General features: G+C 43.3%; 3 protein-coding genes and 1 non-coding gene across 4 annotated transcripts; 2 read left to right on the top strand and 2 right to left on the bottom strand.

Moving 5' to 3' along the window:
- Positions 1-138: 138 nt before the first annotated feature.
- AOH2 (xanthine dehydrogenase/oxidase) lies at positions 139-3,849 on the bottom strand (the record flags this gene model as incomplete). Its single annotated transcript, XM_018880968.1, has 1 exon — positions 139-3,849. The coding sequence occupies one exon, from the start codon at positions 3,847-3,849 to the stop codon at positions 139-141; it is 3,711 nt and encodes a 1,236-aa protein (XP_018733606.1).
- A 971-nt stretch (positions 3,850-4,820) lies between these two features.
- AWJ20_3927 (uncharacterized protein) lies at positions 4,821-5,117 on the top strand (the record flags this gene model as incomplete). Its single annotated transcript, XM_018880967.1, has 1 exon — positions 4,821-5,117. One exon carries the CDS (start codon positions 4,821-4,823, stop codon positions 5,115-5,117), a length of 297 nt encoding a protein of 98 aa, XP_018733605.1.
- A 573-nt stretch (positions 5,118-5,690) lies between these two features.
- On the bottom strand, positions 5,691-5,808 carry AWJ20_3926 (the record flags this gene model as incomplete). The annotated part of the gene is made up of 1 exon: positions 5,691-5,808. It is a non-coding gene; the product is annotated as a tRNA-Pro (tRNA).
- Positions 5,809-6,199: 391 nt separating this feature from the next.
- AWJ20_3925 (uncharacterized protein) lies at positions 6,200-6,751 on the top strand (the record flags this gene model as incomplete). Its single annotated transcript, XM_018880966.1, has 1 exon — positions 6,200-6,751. The coding sequence occupies one exon, from the start codon at positions 6,200-6,202 to the stop codon at positions 6,749-6,751; it is 552 nt and encodes a 183-aa protein (XP_018733604.1).
- Between the last annotated feature and the right edge of the window lie 10,683 nt (positions 6,752-17,434).

Here is a 17,434-nt window from a genome sequence, read left to right as displayed (position 1 = left end):
TCGTTATACTTGTTCTAAACTTATTTATTTATTTATTTGATGGTAATATTTATGTTGTTACCAGGTGCGAATTTAATGTTTATGTCAATAATATCCTATTAACTAAAGTAATACTATATATACTATCAACAAAAAAGCTTACGCAACTACAAAAAATTCTTTCTGGTCCATTGTGGGTTGCACAGCCTGAATTGAGAGATCAACTAAACTATCACCACAGAGATTACGAATCCTCTCGCTTGTTAATGGACTCTGAACTCCAACAAGAGGTTCTGTTTTACCATTCTGTTTCCTGGCCGCTAGTAATGCATCTCTGATGGCGAAAAAAACTGTTGACCCGAGAAACAAAGGAGGTTCACCAATACCTTTACTTCTGTTGATAGTTTTCAAATGTTTGAATGGACGATCTTGCAATATCCCTACATTGAAAATTTGAGGGATATCTCGAAATCCCGGAATTTTATAGGCCCCTGGACCACGGGTGAAAAGTGCACCACTTTGTAACCACAGAGACTCCTCCATTGTAAAAAGCCCCTGGCCCTGAATATAGGCACCTTCTATCTGGCCATAATCGATTGCTTGATTCAATGGTCGCCCAACATCCATTTTGATATCTGTACGGAGGCATGACCAATCCCCTGTCAAAGTGTTGACTTCAACCATTGAAACAGCTGCGCCCTGTGTATGATAAAAAAAGGCTGGTTTAGGATTGGGATCTCCCCAGACATATCCTATATCGGGTGTTTTATAAAATCCATTAGCTGAGAGGTTCACACGATCGAAGTAAGCGGCGTGGGCCAGTTCCTTCATGGTTGCCTCAGGGCCAAATTTCTCTCGATATGGCTTAAGTCTCTTGTTAAGTTGATCACAAGCATCCTTAACAGCCATTCCGTTCAAGTCACTGGATGCCGAGGCAGCTGTAGGAGATGCATTTGCAACTGTGTTAGTTGCTGACTCAGATGTGAAAACACTTTCTAACGGAACATCTAATTCTTCGGCTGCAACCATGGCCATTTTGGTGAACAGACCTTGGCCCATCTCTGTACCGCCATGGGCTAGTAATACAGACCCATCTTCATAGATATGAATAAGTGCTCCTGCCTGGTTTAAGAACAATGCACCAAACGAAACTCCAAAAGCAGTAGGAACATGAGCTAATCCCCTCTTGATCCACTTGTGCTCTTTGTTAAATGCGTCAACTTCAGCTCGGAGTTGTTGAAAATTCGCTTGTTCCTTGACTTGCTTCGCCAATAGTGGCACCGTGAAGTCTTCATTCATAGGCTGCTGATACGCCGTGGAGGATCCGGGTCTGAAGTAATTGAGTTCACGAAGAGTATCAGGTTCTATACCAAGTGTTTCTGCCACTTCATAAATCAATGATTCTGCTCCAAACATTCCTTGAGGCCCACCAAAACCACGGAACGCGGTGTTAGAGGCCGTATTGGTCTTGCATGCAAATCCTTCAAAATGGCAATTTTGAAAATCATAGCAATTATCCATGTGAAACAAAGCTCGTTCCACGACACCGGCGGTGAGGTCAAGACTCCATCCAGCATTAGCGTACAACTTAGATTTAAGACCAATAAACCGGAAATTTTTATCCAGACCAACTTTCCATCGAATCAAAAATGGATGGCGCTGTCCCATCGTGAGCATATCTTCACTTCTGGTCAAAATGATCCTAACTGGCTTTTTGAATTTTCGGGCTGCCACCGCTGCAATGGATGAGATTTGACAACACCTACTTTCTTTACCACCAAATCCTCCTCCTAATCTTTTCACTCGAGCAACAATTCGGTTAGCTGGTATACCTAACACCTGCGCTGCGCTGACTTGGGTAGCATTGGGGGCCTGGCCAGACGTATATATCTTCATTTCATTATCCTCCTCTGGCACTGCAATACACCCGTGAGTTTCGAGATAGAAATGTTCTTGAGCACCAATCCTAGTTGTCCCCTCAACTATATGGGCTGCAGTTTGAAATGCACTTTCAACGTCTCCTTTTACAATTTTCCTCTCTAGATTGAAAAAACTGTTATACTTAATGGCATCTTCAATCGTGATAACTTTTGGGTCTATGTCTTCATATTCAACAACCACAGCCCGCGCACCACGAGCTGCTGTTTCTCTATCTTTAGCCACTACTAAGCCAATACACTGGCCAATATATCGTACATTTCCGTCAGCAAAGAACTCTTCTTTTCCATCCTCAAAATGGCCCCACATGTTGGCTTGTTTCGAAACGATGTCATCTACATTCGCATAGCCAACAACACCATCAATTTCAAAAATCGGTGAGTAATCCACTGACACTATGCGCGCATGGGCACGAGTGGACATGACTTGAACTCCGAACAACTCCTTATGGAACGGGGGAATATCATCGACATAAGTAGCTTCTCCAGTCACTTGTTTCAAAGCTGACATATGCGGGTTGCTCTTGCCCAAAACTTTCTTCTCAAAAGCATTATCAAGATCTCGCTTACCGATGGGGAAATTTCGTGTGACCTCCTCAACAGCATCCCCATCAAGTGTTCGTATGAACCCAAACGATTGCAGTACTGTTTGATAGAACTTGTAAAAGAACGATGTTACCAAAGTTCTTCGAAAAATAGCCATACCACCAGGAACTCCAAAGGTGATGTTTTTAAAATCATCATTGTTTAATGAATTGACACTTAAGCTGATGATAGCATCAGATGTACTATCAGATACTTCCATGCCTAGAAGACGCTCTTCAGTCTTCAACGCACGAACTGTCATAGGCGCAACACCACCATAGGCCAATCTTGCTTTAGTGATTTTGAAATCTTTATCAACAACCAGTCTCAAACAGGCTGTTACAATGGCAATATCATCATCCTTCCGTTTTGCTTGTTTGAAAGCACGAACAACTTCTCTTTGGGGCAAACTCTCGGGGACAAATATTTTGGATATTATTCCACCATCTGGTAATAAAGTTTTCCTGTAACCAATAAAAAATTTGCTTATGGGAATTTCCTGTATGCCGTCACTGAGAGATTCAACTGTCAGAACTGCATCTGCTGCCACTAAAACTGGATTCAGGTCTGAAATAGGACTAGCTGTTGCAATATTTCCCGCAGGTGTTGCAACGTTTCTTATCTGTCTACCTGCAAAATATTTCAGTTGCTTGACAATTTCTTGGTAAATCTGAGATTTTTCCGTTCCGATTAGACTTGTCATTTCATTAAGACGATGTTCCAGAGTTGATAGGTCAATATTAGCACCAAATTCAACACCTTTCCGTTCTTCATCATAATGAAATTGTTTCAATTCATCAATATCGTTGGCAAACACTGAGACGTTGTAATCCATTTGCTTCATCTTAATTTCAATCTGTATTTCTGTGGCACCTCCCACCAATTTAGCTTTCGGGTATCGATCTTTAATTTCAAGCAGCTGTCGTTTTGTCAAAGGCCTAAACCATACTTTACGTTCATTCCCATAAAAAAGCGGTACTGGTTCGAACTTTTTTAGCCCGGGAGGGAATATAAGCTCTACAGGGGATCCCGACTGGCCTCTTGCTTGCTCATGGAAGTTGTGCTCTTTTAATGGAAACCCATTAGGGGATTTTTGATTCCTCATACAGGCACATGCCTGGTCATTTGACATTCTACAGCAGCCCCCAGATCCTGTAGAAGTCCCATTTGTTTCAGCATTTCCGTTTTCTTTAGACACTATACCTCCTCCCTCAACAAACGAGTTTGCAGCGTCCAATATGGGTTTGTAACCTGTACATCTACACAAGTTTCCATCAAATGCTTCACTAATCTCCTGCTGAGTGGGATGTCGATTATAACAATTCCTCAATAAGGCATATAGGCTCATAACTATGCCGGGGGTACAAAAGCCACATTGCGATCCATGAAAAAGTGCGATTCTTTCCTGAACAGGATGCGGAACTTCCGAGGAGCCAATACCCTCTACGGTAATCAAATGTTTACCATCAATTGAAATTAGAGGTACAATACACGCGTTGACCGCTTTATGACTGTAATCAAGTTAGTGAATCCAAGTCAAAACAGTTTGCTACTTGATTGACTTACTCTGCTCGTCCTAAAGACCTATCCCATTGCGCAATAACAACTGTACATGCTCCACACCCGCCTTCTGAGCAGCCAATTTTAGTTCCAGGGAGCTCCAACTCTCCACGAATAAATTCGACTAAAGTTGCCTCTGGATCAGGTTCCGAAACAACCTTCTTCACACCATTCAAATAAAACGTGATCCGGTTGCTAGTAAACTGATTCATAAGCTCTGGCTGGCCAGCAAAGCCATTTTGATTTATTATCGAAGTAGGAGGGACCATTTCATTGAGCTAGACTTCCCTATATCAACTCCATAAATAAATATTTAGAAAGAACTGCCAAAGTGGGGAGGGTTGAGACATCTCAGTCTCTGTGATAAGGCATTCCGTTGATCTAAATGTGGAGATATCAACCCCCGGTATGCCGCGGCAGATCAGTCAAGCCTTCAGCAAGATCAAGCTGCTTCCATTTTGCCTCTATATAAGGATGCCATATTTTTAAAGGACTCACCTAACCCATCGGATTAATCTGTATCAGCCGAGGCAGGCTGAGCTAAATGTGGAGAAGTTGAAGTGGAGATCCCTCTGTCATCATCATTTGTGCTTTCTATTGAATAAAATCCAATCCTAGATAATAGAACTTCATATTTACGACATTTGGATGTCTCTAACCATTTACGTATATCGGACAGTAGTTTCATAAATATTGGTTAGTTCGACTCAGAATAACAAGATCATCATTTAACGAGTATTACTTTCCTTGAAAACTCAGATGTCATCAGCTGCATCAAAACGCTTGATTAAAGAGTTATCGGCTTTCAGCCATGATCCTAATCCAGCTCTTGATGCTTTACAGCTACAGTCTGAGGATGATTTGTTCACATGGCTTGCTGTGCTGCGAGGGCCAGCTGACAGCCCTTATGAAGGTCAGTATGAAAATGATCTCAATGCTTTGCATTGTGTATTCGCTTTCTATTTATTAACTCAACGTAGGTGGACACTGGCTTATACGGATAAAGGTTCCACAAAGTTATCCTCTTCAACCGCCGACGATGCAATTTCTTACTAGCATCTGTCATCCGAATATCCATTTTGAAGTAAGTTACTAAGTAATAAAGCGGGGATAAATCGTAACTGGTAGAGGAAGGGCCATAAGTTGTAGTTTTTATGGATAGACACTCTGTTAAACTTCCAATTTCTGTTGTTCATTCCACTTCCTGACCTTGCTATGGCTTTGAACTTGGCTTGTAATGGTATTGTCCCTAACACAAAAATAGAACGGAGAAGTTTGTTTAGACGTGCTAAAAGGCCAGTGGACTCCGGCCTGGACTATTTCTTCTGCTCTGACGGCTGTGCAGGCGATGTTGACAGATCCAGAACCAGACAGTCCATTGAATATCGATGCTGCAAATCTCGTTAGATGTGGTGAAAAATCTGGATATAATGGACTTGTACATTACTATACAACTAAGTTCGCTAGCAAGATTCCGCCTCTAAAGTGAACCATAAAATAATAAACACGTCACTTTTTGATCGTACAGGTTCACTGATTGTTTGCCAGTTAATAGTAATATATTTATTTATAAATGAGCTCCGATCACACTCAGAGCAAGATATTGTATAAAGTAACATGATAAAAAAAGGGCCCAACCGGGAATCGAACCCGGGACCACTCGCAAACGACTTAGAGTTATAAGCCAACATTATGAATAACACGGCTTTTGCCCTAAGCGAGTATTATACCCCTAAACCATCGGGCCATTTTTATGTTTAATCCGTTTGATATCTATAAGATGCGCTTCGGGTGTTAGGCAATTGTGATTACCAAATGGCCAAAAATGATACCCTTTGACCTTAAACGTAATATTCCGGGCGTTCGTAAGCTACAGATGATGTATTAAAGTGAAAAATACTAATCTATGAAGATGTCTTGTAAACGCATGAAAATCGCTTACAATGCTTAAACTTTGCCGCGTACACTGTACCCCAAATCGCCATCAGATTGACATGTGACAGTAGTCTTCACTCGCGAATATTTTCAAGCCAAACAGCTTTAGCCTTATAAATACTGAGCTAATATCTATGTGATAGACTAGAATACTTAGTTCTTGCAAGTTCCAGCCCAGTTTCATTTGGTGAAAAAATTTAGCCATGACTGACAATTACCATGCCTCGAATGACCTCTTACCAGGTAAAGCTAGTGATGTCAATGATCAAAGTAATAATAGGCATGAGGAACAATTTCAAGATACAGCTGCTAAAGCAACCAATGGTATCAAACATGAACCGCAAGCAAGTAACTTAGAGCCGTTGCCGCCTAAGAAAATTAGAAGGAAAGCAAGCACCTTACCACCACCAGTAGCGCGAAAAGACAAGGGAGCTGCTCTATCTTTGGAAGAAAAAAAAGCCAACCATATTGCATCTGAGCAAAGACGCCGACAAGCTATCAGACAGGAATTTGATAAAATTTGTGAGCTTGTACCAGATTTAGATTTGTCTAAAAGTAGGAGTGAAGTGGTTGTCCTTGAAAGAACAGTGTCGTTTTTATTACATTTGATGGAAGAGAATAAGGCACTTCGCGAGCTTGCGACGTCACACTCCATCGAATTGCCGGCAGATCTGGCGGCTGATACTGATAATCGTAGAATTATCCCGGCTAATTCGGCTTCTGGATATGAAACGAGCACGCACTCACGAAGTTAAATCGGTATCTGTCGATTTCCAGTGGAATTATCCTTATGCTTTATAGTTCGAGTTTCTTTGAACGAAGGTATCAAGCGAAGAAAGAGCAGTTACAAATAGATTGCAACCGGTATTTGAGGACTTCGCTTGTTTCGAGAAGCAACTCGCAGTCCATCATTGGGTTCTTGTCCACAGTTCTAACTACGTGTTAGAGAAATCTACTTAGCTTTACTTGAAAGCTGGTACTTGCTATCTAATCACCTATAAATTGTGGGTATGGAATGAAAGCTATAAACATAGTACTCTTGGTGTGACTGTTGAGAGAAATGAAGTCAAATCTGAAAGATCCGACCGGCGGATATAATCTATTTGCATTGATGTGTCTTATTCAAATATTAGCCATTCTCATTTGATAATTTGAATAGGCGACCACGTACCTCCAATTTGTCAATATATGATTGCAGCAATATGTCTACTATGGCTACTTTGATATAGTCATTGATGTATACTTTTGGTGACAAGACTTTAAGCTATTACTTGGTCCTCGGATAATGAGCTTTGAATAGTTTTGTGGGTTGTCCATATTATTCTTTCAAGTAGGGGTCTCCTATGACCAGTCTTTACATATCTTAGGTAGAAATTTTTGTCTTGGACTCGAGCCCTCATTATCTAAACTTTATTATTCATGAAATAGTCAGAATGAGCATTACATTGATAAGTAACAAAACTCGGACTCTGCCCGAGCTCGTTTGCCGGAGGCAATCAGAGGTACTCATTTGGGGGACTACATACTTGTATTTATAGCTATGGTGGAGGTAGCTAGTGGCCCGAGACCCTAAGCTTATTCCGATTCAAGCGTAATCTTGGCGATATCGCCAAATCGCTCTAACTTACCCAAACTCATGAGAATCTCTGACTTCTTGGTTTGATGGAGGTCCAGGGTATCAACTCCTATATCAAAGAGCTTCAGGTAAGCTTCGTTTACAGCCAGTAGTTGTTTCAAGAGGGCTCGTCGGTGAATTCTAGCTTGCTCGACAGTGACCTTTAAACAAGTGAAGGTCAGCTTGTCATCGCAAGCACCACTGTAAGCATAGCTAAGGTTCAAGCTATCCATAAAAGCTTCGAACTTCAAGTACTCTTTGGAGCCATATGAATAGTTAGTAAGTCTGGAAGGCAGGTCAGCAAGTCTGTTCAACAGACTTTGAGAGGGAGCAGCGGTGGTAGTGATGGAAGTGGGATAAGCGGTAGTGCGAGGCGATGGCTTCGAAGGTCTGGGAATAGAAGGGGCCTTGCGGGGATTCATGTAGGTATCAGAGAGGGTTGAGGTTGTGGAGCGAGATGAATGGTGACTGGCGTGGTGACGGGAGCTGGAGTGAGAGCTGGGAACTGAGTTAGAAGAAGTGCGGGTGGTTGAAGAGATAGGAGATGTCATGGGGATAGAGGGACAGGGGGTGGAGCGGGTATTGCGAGACGAAAAAGAAGCGCGTGGAGCATGTTGAGAAGGAACGGATGAGGAGAAATAGACCGGGTGCGAGCTGCAGGTAATGGGGTAGAGGTGGCAAGCGGGATGAATTGGTAGGTAGTGGGAGAACGTGAGCGGGAAGAAGAGGAGTGAGAGATTGAGCAAGACGAGGAAGCAGTGGATGTGGAATGGGTGGTGGGATATGAGGAAAAAGAAGGCGTAGAGGATGACGTGGAAGAGCGGGGGGCCGAGTGTCTGGAGTAGGAGGGATTGGAGCTAGACGAGGACGAAGCAGTACAATGATGGAAAGACGTGCTAGAGTGGCTGCGCTACCAGAAGTAGAAGCACTGCGGGAAGTTGTGGTGGAGGAAGAACGAGAACTGTGGTGGGAACTCGTAGTAGATTCGGTGCGGGAGACATTGGTAACGGTTCTGAGAGGTGACTGGATGGGTGGAGAAAAAGGTACGTTTGATGACTGTTGGGCGAGGTCTGGATTTGTAGGGTATGCGAGGAATAACTCGAAGGGCGTTTGCAGAAGTAGCGGCGGTGGTAGTAGCACGATACATTTTTGCTTAGTACTAGAGAGAAGAAAAGAAGAAGAGAACAGAAGCAACAGAGGCCTAACGCGCCCTTATATAGACAGGAGAATTTCTTTTTCCACTTTGTTGTGTTTGTGCTTGGATCATGTTGAGTTGAGAATTTCTTTTTCCGGGTGCATTTGTTGTGGCTAGGACTCTATTTCGGTCAATGTCTCCATTTATAGATACAAAGTCACGCCGCACCCTGTGACTATAGACCATGGCTCCTAATGATTCGTTTTTTTCGATAAAGCCCTGAACTACACATCGGCGACTTATAGAATCCTTAGACCAAACAAGGATATCCAAGAATACGCACGATTCGAATCGCCTGGATAATTAAGCTCCATCACGATCGACCGATGATTGCATATTTCTATCTTATCTGTGCTATCTAGTTACGTGCTTATCTTATCAGCGTGCATGCATACAAGCCCTGCTAGAAATCTGAGCTCATTGCTGACCTGTCACATTATGAATGGATCGAATCCGTACTGACTATGGTTTGTATTTTTGCCAGTGAATGAGGTTTTTGAGCCTGCCATCGTACGCTTTGTCTAGACGGTCTTGTATCACATAGACTATTGTAATAACAGGATATATGATCATTCCAGCGAAGAGTTCGGGGGGTGGGGCCCTACGCTGTAAATGGAACGCGATAATAGAATTAGATGACCTCCCTCTATTTCATCTGCATTTCCTTCAGGGTCCAATGTCAGCATGTACAGTTTACCAATAAGGTAAGGGCAGAATACTTACTCAGCATTAGTAGAATATATTTGTCCATGTTCGTTTTTTAGTTTTCGCAGGCATTGTACTTAATAGCATTCTGGGACTGTGATGTTCAACTCAGTTGACGAATACATCTTAATGGAATCAGATATTGACAGGCATCTAATAGCAATTGAATGATAGCGCGCATTTAAGCTATCCCCTTGGAGTATCTGGACAAAATCACTCAGGTAATTGCGTTCTGAAGTAAGCGAAGAAGCAAACTAGGCCGAGACGGATTGGGACTTGTCAAAGGTTAGCTAAATGAAACAGCACGGACACTTTTAGTGGACGTAGTGCTTGAAAAGTAACCCCAGGAAACACAACTGCGGAGAACAGGTATATCAACTTGTGACGAGCGAGAGTCATCACGATCGGGTTTAGCTTACCAGCCGCCACGATGGGCTTACTCCTGATTGAACCCTAGGCATGGTCTCTCTAGACTACTGAAGTAAACTGAAGATTAAACCTGTCAGCTTGTGATATAAGTTACGGAATACTGGGGTTCCATGCTTTAGACCGCACCGGGTCACCGATGGCTTCAACCGATTTGCACGGGACTATGCATCAGGTTAGGCATAGGTTTTAGGAAATTTATGCTTAAATACCAGATTAGGCACTGCTCCCCACAGGTGCTGCATTGCATTGCATCAGGTTACGGGTAGTTTTTGGGAATATTATGGATTTTGATTAAGAATACCCCTTCCAGACCTTCCCTGCATCTTCCATGCATCACCTCGCATTGCATTGCAGTAGGTTAGGGGTAGTTTTTGGGAAGTTTATGGGCACAGTGTACCGATACCGCATTCAGTGCGTTGCTTCTGTAGGAACAACAACAAAAGGCGAACTCGTTATGGGGGCTATGTACAAGCACGGCAGGTTACGCTAGAGCCCAAAAATTATAAATATGCGTCTTCTCCCCCCGTATTCTCTTCTTCTTCACTATCACTTTTTTTCACAAATCAATTCTCTCAAGTCAAAATTACTTCTTCGTCGATCAACAATGACTTTTATTGTGTCTACTGTTTTAGCTCACGCTATCTTCAGTGTTTCTGTCCATGAGGACCCTCTTCACCTATTGTTTACCTTTTTACTCCTCACTGTCTGGTATTGGTATGACATCCACCCCGCTCTAGTCCTTGTTGACTGTGGTGAGGTAACTGAACCTGAACCTGTTGTTGTGGTTGAAGTTGTCGAGGACCCACCTAGAGCCTTGACTGAGAGAGAGAAGATTCAAAAGTTGTGGCGGGAAACACAGGAATGGAAGGCTCAACGGGCTCTTGAACGTGCCAACCGTCCTCCTCCTCCTCCCAAACGGGTCTTTCGAACTATTCCGGTCCCAGTCTATCCCAAACCACCACCTCCACCTAAACCCAAGCCTCTTACGGTTAAACGTGCCATCACCAGGTCTTGGAAAGCGGTGCGAAAATGCACGCTCCGCACTCTCGGCTATTAAAGCCATCAACCGCTCTTGGTTATTACTGCCATTCAATAGAGGAACCAGCCAGTCTTTTGCAGCACTGGAACCACACCAAAGCACCGACTCATCACTACTTCACCATCACTTGCATCCAGTCGTTCAACAATCTGGACAACAACACACCACTTGACTATGACTACTAGTACAACAATCATCCATTGAAATCATGAGTCTTAACAGTGGCGCGCTCCTTGCTGCGCCTAGTTTTGCAATTTGATTGTGGCTTCCTCAGAGTCGCCATCCTTGGATATCACTTCTAGTCATCCCGATCTCCCACCCCTACTGAGGTTTTACTACACTGGCGCCGCTGTCTGCGGTTCGACATGTTTTCAAACTCACAATCCTTCATCACAAGATCGGGTGTCAATTTAAATCATCACACAGATTGTTGTTCGCTAAAACTGGCTCCATCACCACACCACTACACTTTGGTAACATTACAACTCACGCTGCTCTGGTTTCTCTCAATGGCTCTCTGTTCTTCTCTTGGTCTATTTTCTCTTTGGTTTCTCGGTCTCTGTCTGGTTTTTCTACTCTCTACTACTCTCTACTACCTCTGTTTGAAAAAAGGAAAATATGAAAACCCTCGCAAAAAAAAAAAGAATCCTAAATGAAAACCCTGAAAAAAAAAAGCTCTACTCTCTACTGTGTCTCATGGACATCACTCTACTTAGTCTCTACTTGGTCTCTACCACTCTATTCTACTTTACTCTATTGTACTCTATTCTACTACTGTAACTACTAATATACTCTACTTGAATAAAGCATATCTACTACTGTGTCCATCCTCTATTTGAATAACTCATGTGTTCGGTTACACGATATAGATTGAACAGTTTCCGATTGAAGAACCATGGGGCTGGGGCTAATATATCAAATTGCTCATACCTGCCTGCGACTATTCATATATAATACCGAGTATGACGACAAGTGGTATATTATCTAGCTTAATCGGCTATTCACAGTTATTCCAATCCGCATACCCATTATGGGACTAGTTGCGTGCCCAGATATTAGTGAAGTTAGTGAAAGTCGCAGTTAACCATGGTCTTAGAACACATGCAATTCAAGGCGGTAGTAAGAAGTAAGGGAGGTTCATGTATGCTGTTTGATCGAGTGCTATGGTTGATACAAAGTTATCATGAGCAGTGTAGGAACCCTGTTAATATGACATGAGATACTTCATCCTCTCACCTCAATGTTGCCAAAATATGACACACTTCAAAGGAACTTTAGTGCATCTTGTGTGTATGGTTTAGACTAGTATTACGAGCCCCAGATTTCTACCAATTCAAACGGGAACAAAGTACTCACCAAGCAGGAGAGCAATATCCCGTTAATATTGAAAATAAATCATATTTCGATGAAGTATATCTGTTTTGGTTCAGGAGTGACTAATTTGGGTCTACTGGGACACACTTGCTATGAAATTTTCGACCACCAATAGTAGCAAGAGAATTTTTCAAGGCAAGTACCAGCACGTCTCGTCTTGTTCGGTCCAGTCTAATAGCCCCAATAACCTATCAATATCTCCGGAGACCATTAGCTGAATCAAAGTTCCACAATCGAACTGAAAACAGTTAGCTGTGACTCCGCAAAATGTTCGACTAGCTTAGTCTAAAGTACCTGGCGCTGAAATAGGCCTATAGATGCCGAACTAGATTGGCGCCGGCCTGGCTGCCGTCTATACCCTGCAAATGAGATTGAATTACTGGAAATTGGGAGTACTACCCAGGTAGGGTGGTCGTGTATCTGATGCTATCTCAGTTAGCGGACAGGGGTCGGATATAGATCGGCGCTATTTATTCACTGCCGTCTATTCTGGGTGGTACACTCCAAGCTATCCAGTGAGGGCAGTCAGTTACTAGGATCACACCTGGTGGATAAAGTGGAGAAGTCCTATTGGCGTTTTTGGGGATATGGAGCCATGTTGACGGGACATTCATTGGCAGACTTGGCTTATATTCTACAGCTTGCAGCAGGGATGCAGGGGTATCGCCGGGCTCCTAGAATAGTGGACTAGGTGAGGTGTACAGCTTAGGAGGATGGGTGAGCACTCGAAACAGGTGTCAGCAGACAGATGCCGGGCTAGTAGAGAAGCCGTTGTTTTGTCTGCTGGCTGTCTTCTTCATCAAGGGGCATTTTTACGATCATCAAGGGGCATTCTTTACGATTCACGGGACATGGGACTGAGTTGATCTCTGAGACTGAATTACGAGAGGAGTGTTGTTTAGTGGGTGGAAATGTAGTTGATGCTGATACCAGCAGGGATGTAACGGGCAAGTAGTGGTGCAATGATTTGAGCTTCTAGCTGTTTTGACTAATCGGAACATCTCTATTATTTAGGATGATGTTGATCAACTGATTAACTGCTCCGAGGAAAACTGGGAGATGTATTTTGGTATGGTAACTCTTTACGATAAACTTCAGTGAAGGTTGTCGCTGTGGCTGACAGAAATCTAGTAAGGAGGGTATGCATTTTACTGTCTTTAAATAAAACTGATGGTGCCAGAGGCATGCCATTGTCAGTAGTAGCTTGCCCTAATGTCCGAAGAGTTGCAATTATCATCTGGGATTGTCGATAGGCAAACAGGTAAGTTGGGATTGCATTGCATCGAAAACAGCTGACAAATAGTAACCGTGAGTTTCAATATTACCTTACCATACTACAGGGTTGCGCTATCTGGGCTTACTAGGAACATAACCCGTGACAACGCAGGTGTTCGTCTTTTCGAATTTCATGTATATAAAGTATCACAGATGTATCGTTTATGCTACTCACTGTAGGCTAACTTGCACATCAAGTAAACAAAGCATAGGGTAAGACTACATATCCATTCGGTGATTTTTGGACGTTATTGTGACGCAATCCGAAATATTTAAGACAAACACATATAGAATCTATATTAAACAAGCTCATGCCTCCATATTTCACCTTGAATCAATTAGTTTTATAGTTAGAAGGAGCTCAGGGCCATTCTTTTATTATTTTAGTCACAAGCCTTTGGCCCAGTCTGAAGCGTTATTTATCTGAACTATACTTGATTATATAAAAATACTCAGAATGAGCATTACATTGATAAATATGAAATATTGGGCTCTGCCCGAGCTCATTTGCCGGAGGCAATCAGAGATACTCGTTTGGGGGACTACATACTTATGTATTTATAACTATGGTGGTGGTTGCTTGCGGCCCGAGACCCTAAGCTTATTCCGATTCAAGCGTGATCTTAGCGATATCGCAGAATCGATCTAACTTACCCAAACTCATGAGAATCTCTGACTTCTTGGTTTGATGAAGGTCCAGGGTATCAACTCCCATATCAAGGAGCTTCAGATAAGCTTCATTGACTGCCAGTAGTTGCTTCAAGAGGGCTCGTCGGTGAATTCTAGCTTGCTCGACAGTAACCTTTAAACAAGTGAAGGTCAGCTTGTCATCGCAGGCACCACTGTAAGCGTAACTCAGATTCAAGCTATCCATAAAAGCTTCGAACTTCAAGTACTCTTTGGAACCATATGAATAGTTAGTAAGTCTGGAAGGCAGGTTAGCAAGTCTGTTCAACAGACGTTGAGAGGGAGCCGCGGTGGTGGTGATGGATGCGGGGTGAGAGGTAGTGCGAGGCGATGGCTTCGATGGTCTGGGAATAGAAGGGGCCTTGCGGGGGTTCATGTAGGTATCAGAGAGGGTTGAAGTTGTGGAGCGAGATGAATGGTGGCTGGCGTGGTGATGGGAGCTGGAGTGAGAGCTGGAGTGAGAGCTGGGGCGAGAGCTGGGAACTGAGTTAAAAGAAGTGCGGGTTGTTGAAGAGATAGGAGCTGCCATTGGGATAGAGGGACAGGAGGTAGAGCGGGTATTTCGAGATGAGAAAGGAGCGAGTGGAATGCGGTGAGAAGGAAGGGATGAGGAAGAAGCAGAACGGGTGCGAGCTGCTGGTAATGGGGTAGAGGTGGCGAGTGGGGTGAATTGGTAGGTAGTAGGAGAACGTGAGCGAGAAGAAGAGGGATGAGAGGTGGAGCGAGATGAGGATGTAGCTGTGGAGTGGGTGGTGGAATGCGAGGAAGAAGAAGAGGTAGAGGATGATGAGGTAAAGCGGGTGGCTGAGTGTCTGGAGTAAGAGGGAACGGATTCAGAAGAGGACGAAGGGGTAGAATGATGGAAAAGACGAGCTAGTGTGGCTGTGCTACCAGAAGTAGAAGCACTGCGGGAAGTTGTGGTGGAGGAGGAACGAGAACTGTGGCGGGAACTCGTAGTGGATTCGGTGCGGGAGACATTGGTAACAGTTCTGAGAGGGGACTGGATGGGTGGAGAGAAAGTACGTTTGATGACGGTTGGGCGAGGTCTGGATTTGTAGGGTATGCGAGGAATAACGCGAAGGGCGTTTGCAGAAGTAGCGGCGGTAGCGGCAGTAGCACGAGCGCGGTACATTTTTGCTTGTAACTGTAAGGGGGTAGAAAAAGAAGAAGAGAGCAGCAGCAGCCGAAAGCACTCTTATATAAACAAAAAAATGTTTCTTTTTCTGGTTCGTTTTGATTGAGTGGTCATGTGAATTGACGGTTTCTTTTTCTGTTGCAGTTGCTGTGATCTTATTTCGGTCAATGTACCCATTAATAGATACAAAGTTAACGCCGCACTCTCTGACCATTATTTACAGTGCCTAATGGTTCTTTTTTTTTGAGCTACAAGTCGACTTGGATTTGTCCATCCCTCATAACAAGGATAATCAAGGTTACGCACGATTTGAGTTGCATTAAGTAATTAAGTTTCAACATGATCGACCGGTGATCACACAATCCGCACCTTATCACCATGATCTATGTCTGTGGCGGCTTATCTTATCAATATGAGTGCATGTAGCTGAACTTCCCTCCTTCGAAAAGAAACTCATGATTCCACACTGGTGTGGTTGAGTATTGGCAAGTAATGTGGACAAGAGCATAGCTCAAGGAATATCATAACAGCCACACAACCAATTATGTTTCCAACCAATATTTCTAGCTACATTTCATATCAGTTGTTGACTTACTACCGCTTTTGCGGCTCAGTGCTCAATGGAGCAGATGCTCTCTAGATCGCAGGTTTTCATATTACCGTAGGTAAAGTATCCCTATACCCTCGATTGTCGCAAGGAGACGTTAGCGACTCGTCATTTTTATTATCCGTCCAATACAAATTCTCTGATACACATAAATTTAATCTGGAGTATTCGATCACGGATTGTCAAGTAGCTCTTCAGATGGTATTCCCGATACCAAGAAATAAAAAAAGAAAAATTACAGCACCTTCTGTTCACGCCTGGTCTCCCACGGCATTACTGATCAAGGCTCTTAGAGGCTTGAATATGATTGATCGGACGGGAAATCTTATTTTACTCTAGATATGGCCGTAACTGACTTTCTAATATTTAGACTCTCCTTATTAGACTGTCTTAACGCACCTTCAGAAAAAAAACCCTAATAGTTGATTCAAGTGAGTATTGTAAAAGCGTGCAATATAATCTCGTTGATGGACACATCATTAGGCGTGTTTGAAACAAGCCCAGATTTAACAGTTCCTTGCCCTTTTTAGGAAATTACCGCGACATAAGAATGTATAGCTTAAAGTAGTTTACTTTGGGGAGCGCAAAATCCCTGTTTCTAATAGAGAATTGAATGGTCATAAACACCACGAATAAGACCAGAACAACGCGAAATTCAAGCCGACCTTTATTTCAGTTACTTGACAACCCCGAGCGCACCCGCATTCAGCGGTCTCCGGACGTGATGGAGCCTCAAACCATGGAGGAACGCGCAAGCAGCGACGCAATGGTAAACGCGTCGACGCTTTCACTTCCATGGGATGAAGTAACCGACTGCTCTGAAGCCGAAGATGAATACTTTGAAGCCACCCCGGTTCCTACTGAGCCTGAAACAATTAATTTGGTAAAGGATGCCGCGTCTATGGCGGTGCTCGCGTCAGAAATCGAGAAGCTCAAAGCAATCGCCAATCAACAAGCCGAAACCAACAACCAACAAGCCAAACTCCTTAAACAACAAGAAGAAGTAATTAAACAGAGCAATGCCACTATCAACAAGTATAATACCGCAATGGAAAGGATTAAGAAGGACAGCGCAGCCAAAGACAATGAGTTGATAGCTATACGTAAACACGTAGCCGCAAGCGAGACCAAGCACAAAGAGAAAATTGCCTACCTAGAAGAACGCCTTAAAACGGTAGAGAAGAGTCAAGAAAGCCTCGCGACTTACACTGGCAAGATGGTGCGTGAGAGTAATTCTCGTGAATTTAAATTCGCGGAGCAGACTGCGGCAACTGAAGCTCGTGTTCAAGCCAAAGCTGGCCTCATGCGCCGAGAAGTTACCCATGCCAAGAAATGGGTAGCAAATAAACTTCAATCTGTGGATCTAGCAGCAATAAT

This window comes from Sugiyamaella lignohabitans, chromosome C (genome assembly GCF_001640025.1).
Source record: "Sugiyamaella lignohabitans strain CBS 10342 chromosome C, complete sequence".
Classification (NCBI taxonomy): domain Eukaryota; kingdom Fungi; phylum Ascomycota; class Dipodascomycetes; order Dipodascales; family Trichomonascaceae; genus Sugiyamaella; species Sugiyamaella lignohabitans.
Note: the sequence above shows the minus strand (reverse complement) of the source record. Positions and strands in the feature narration are given on the sequence as shown.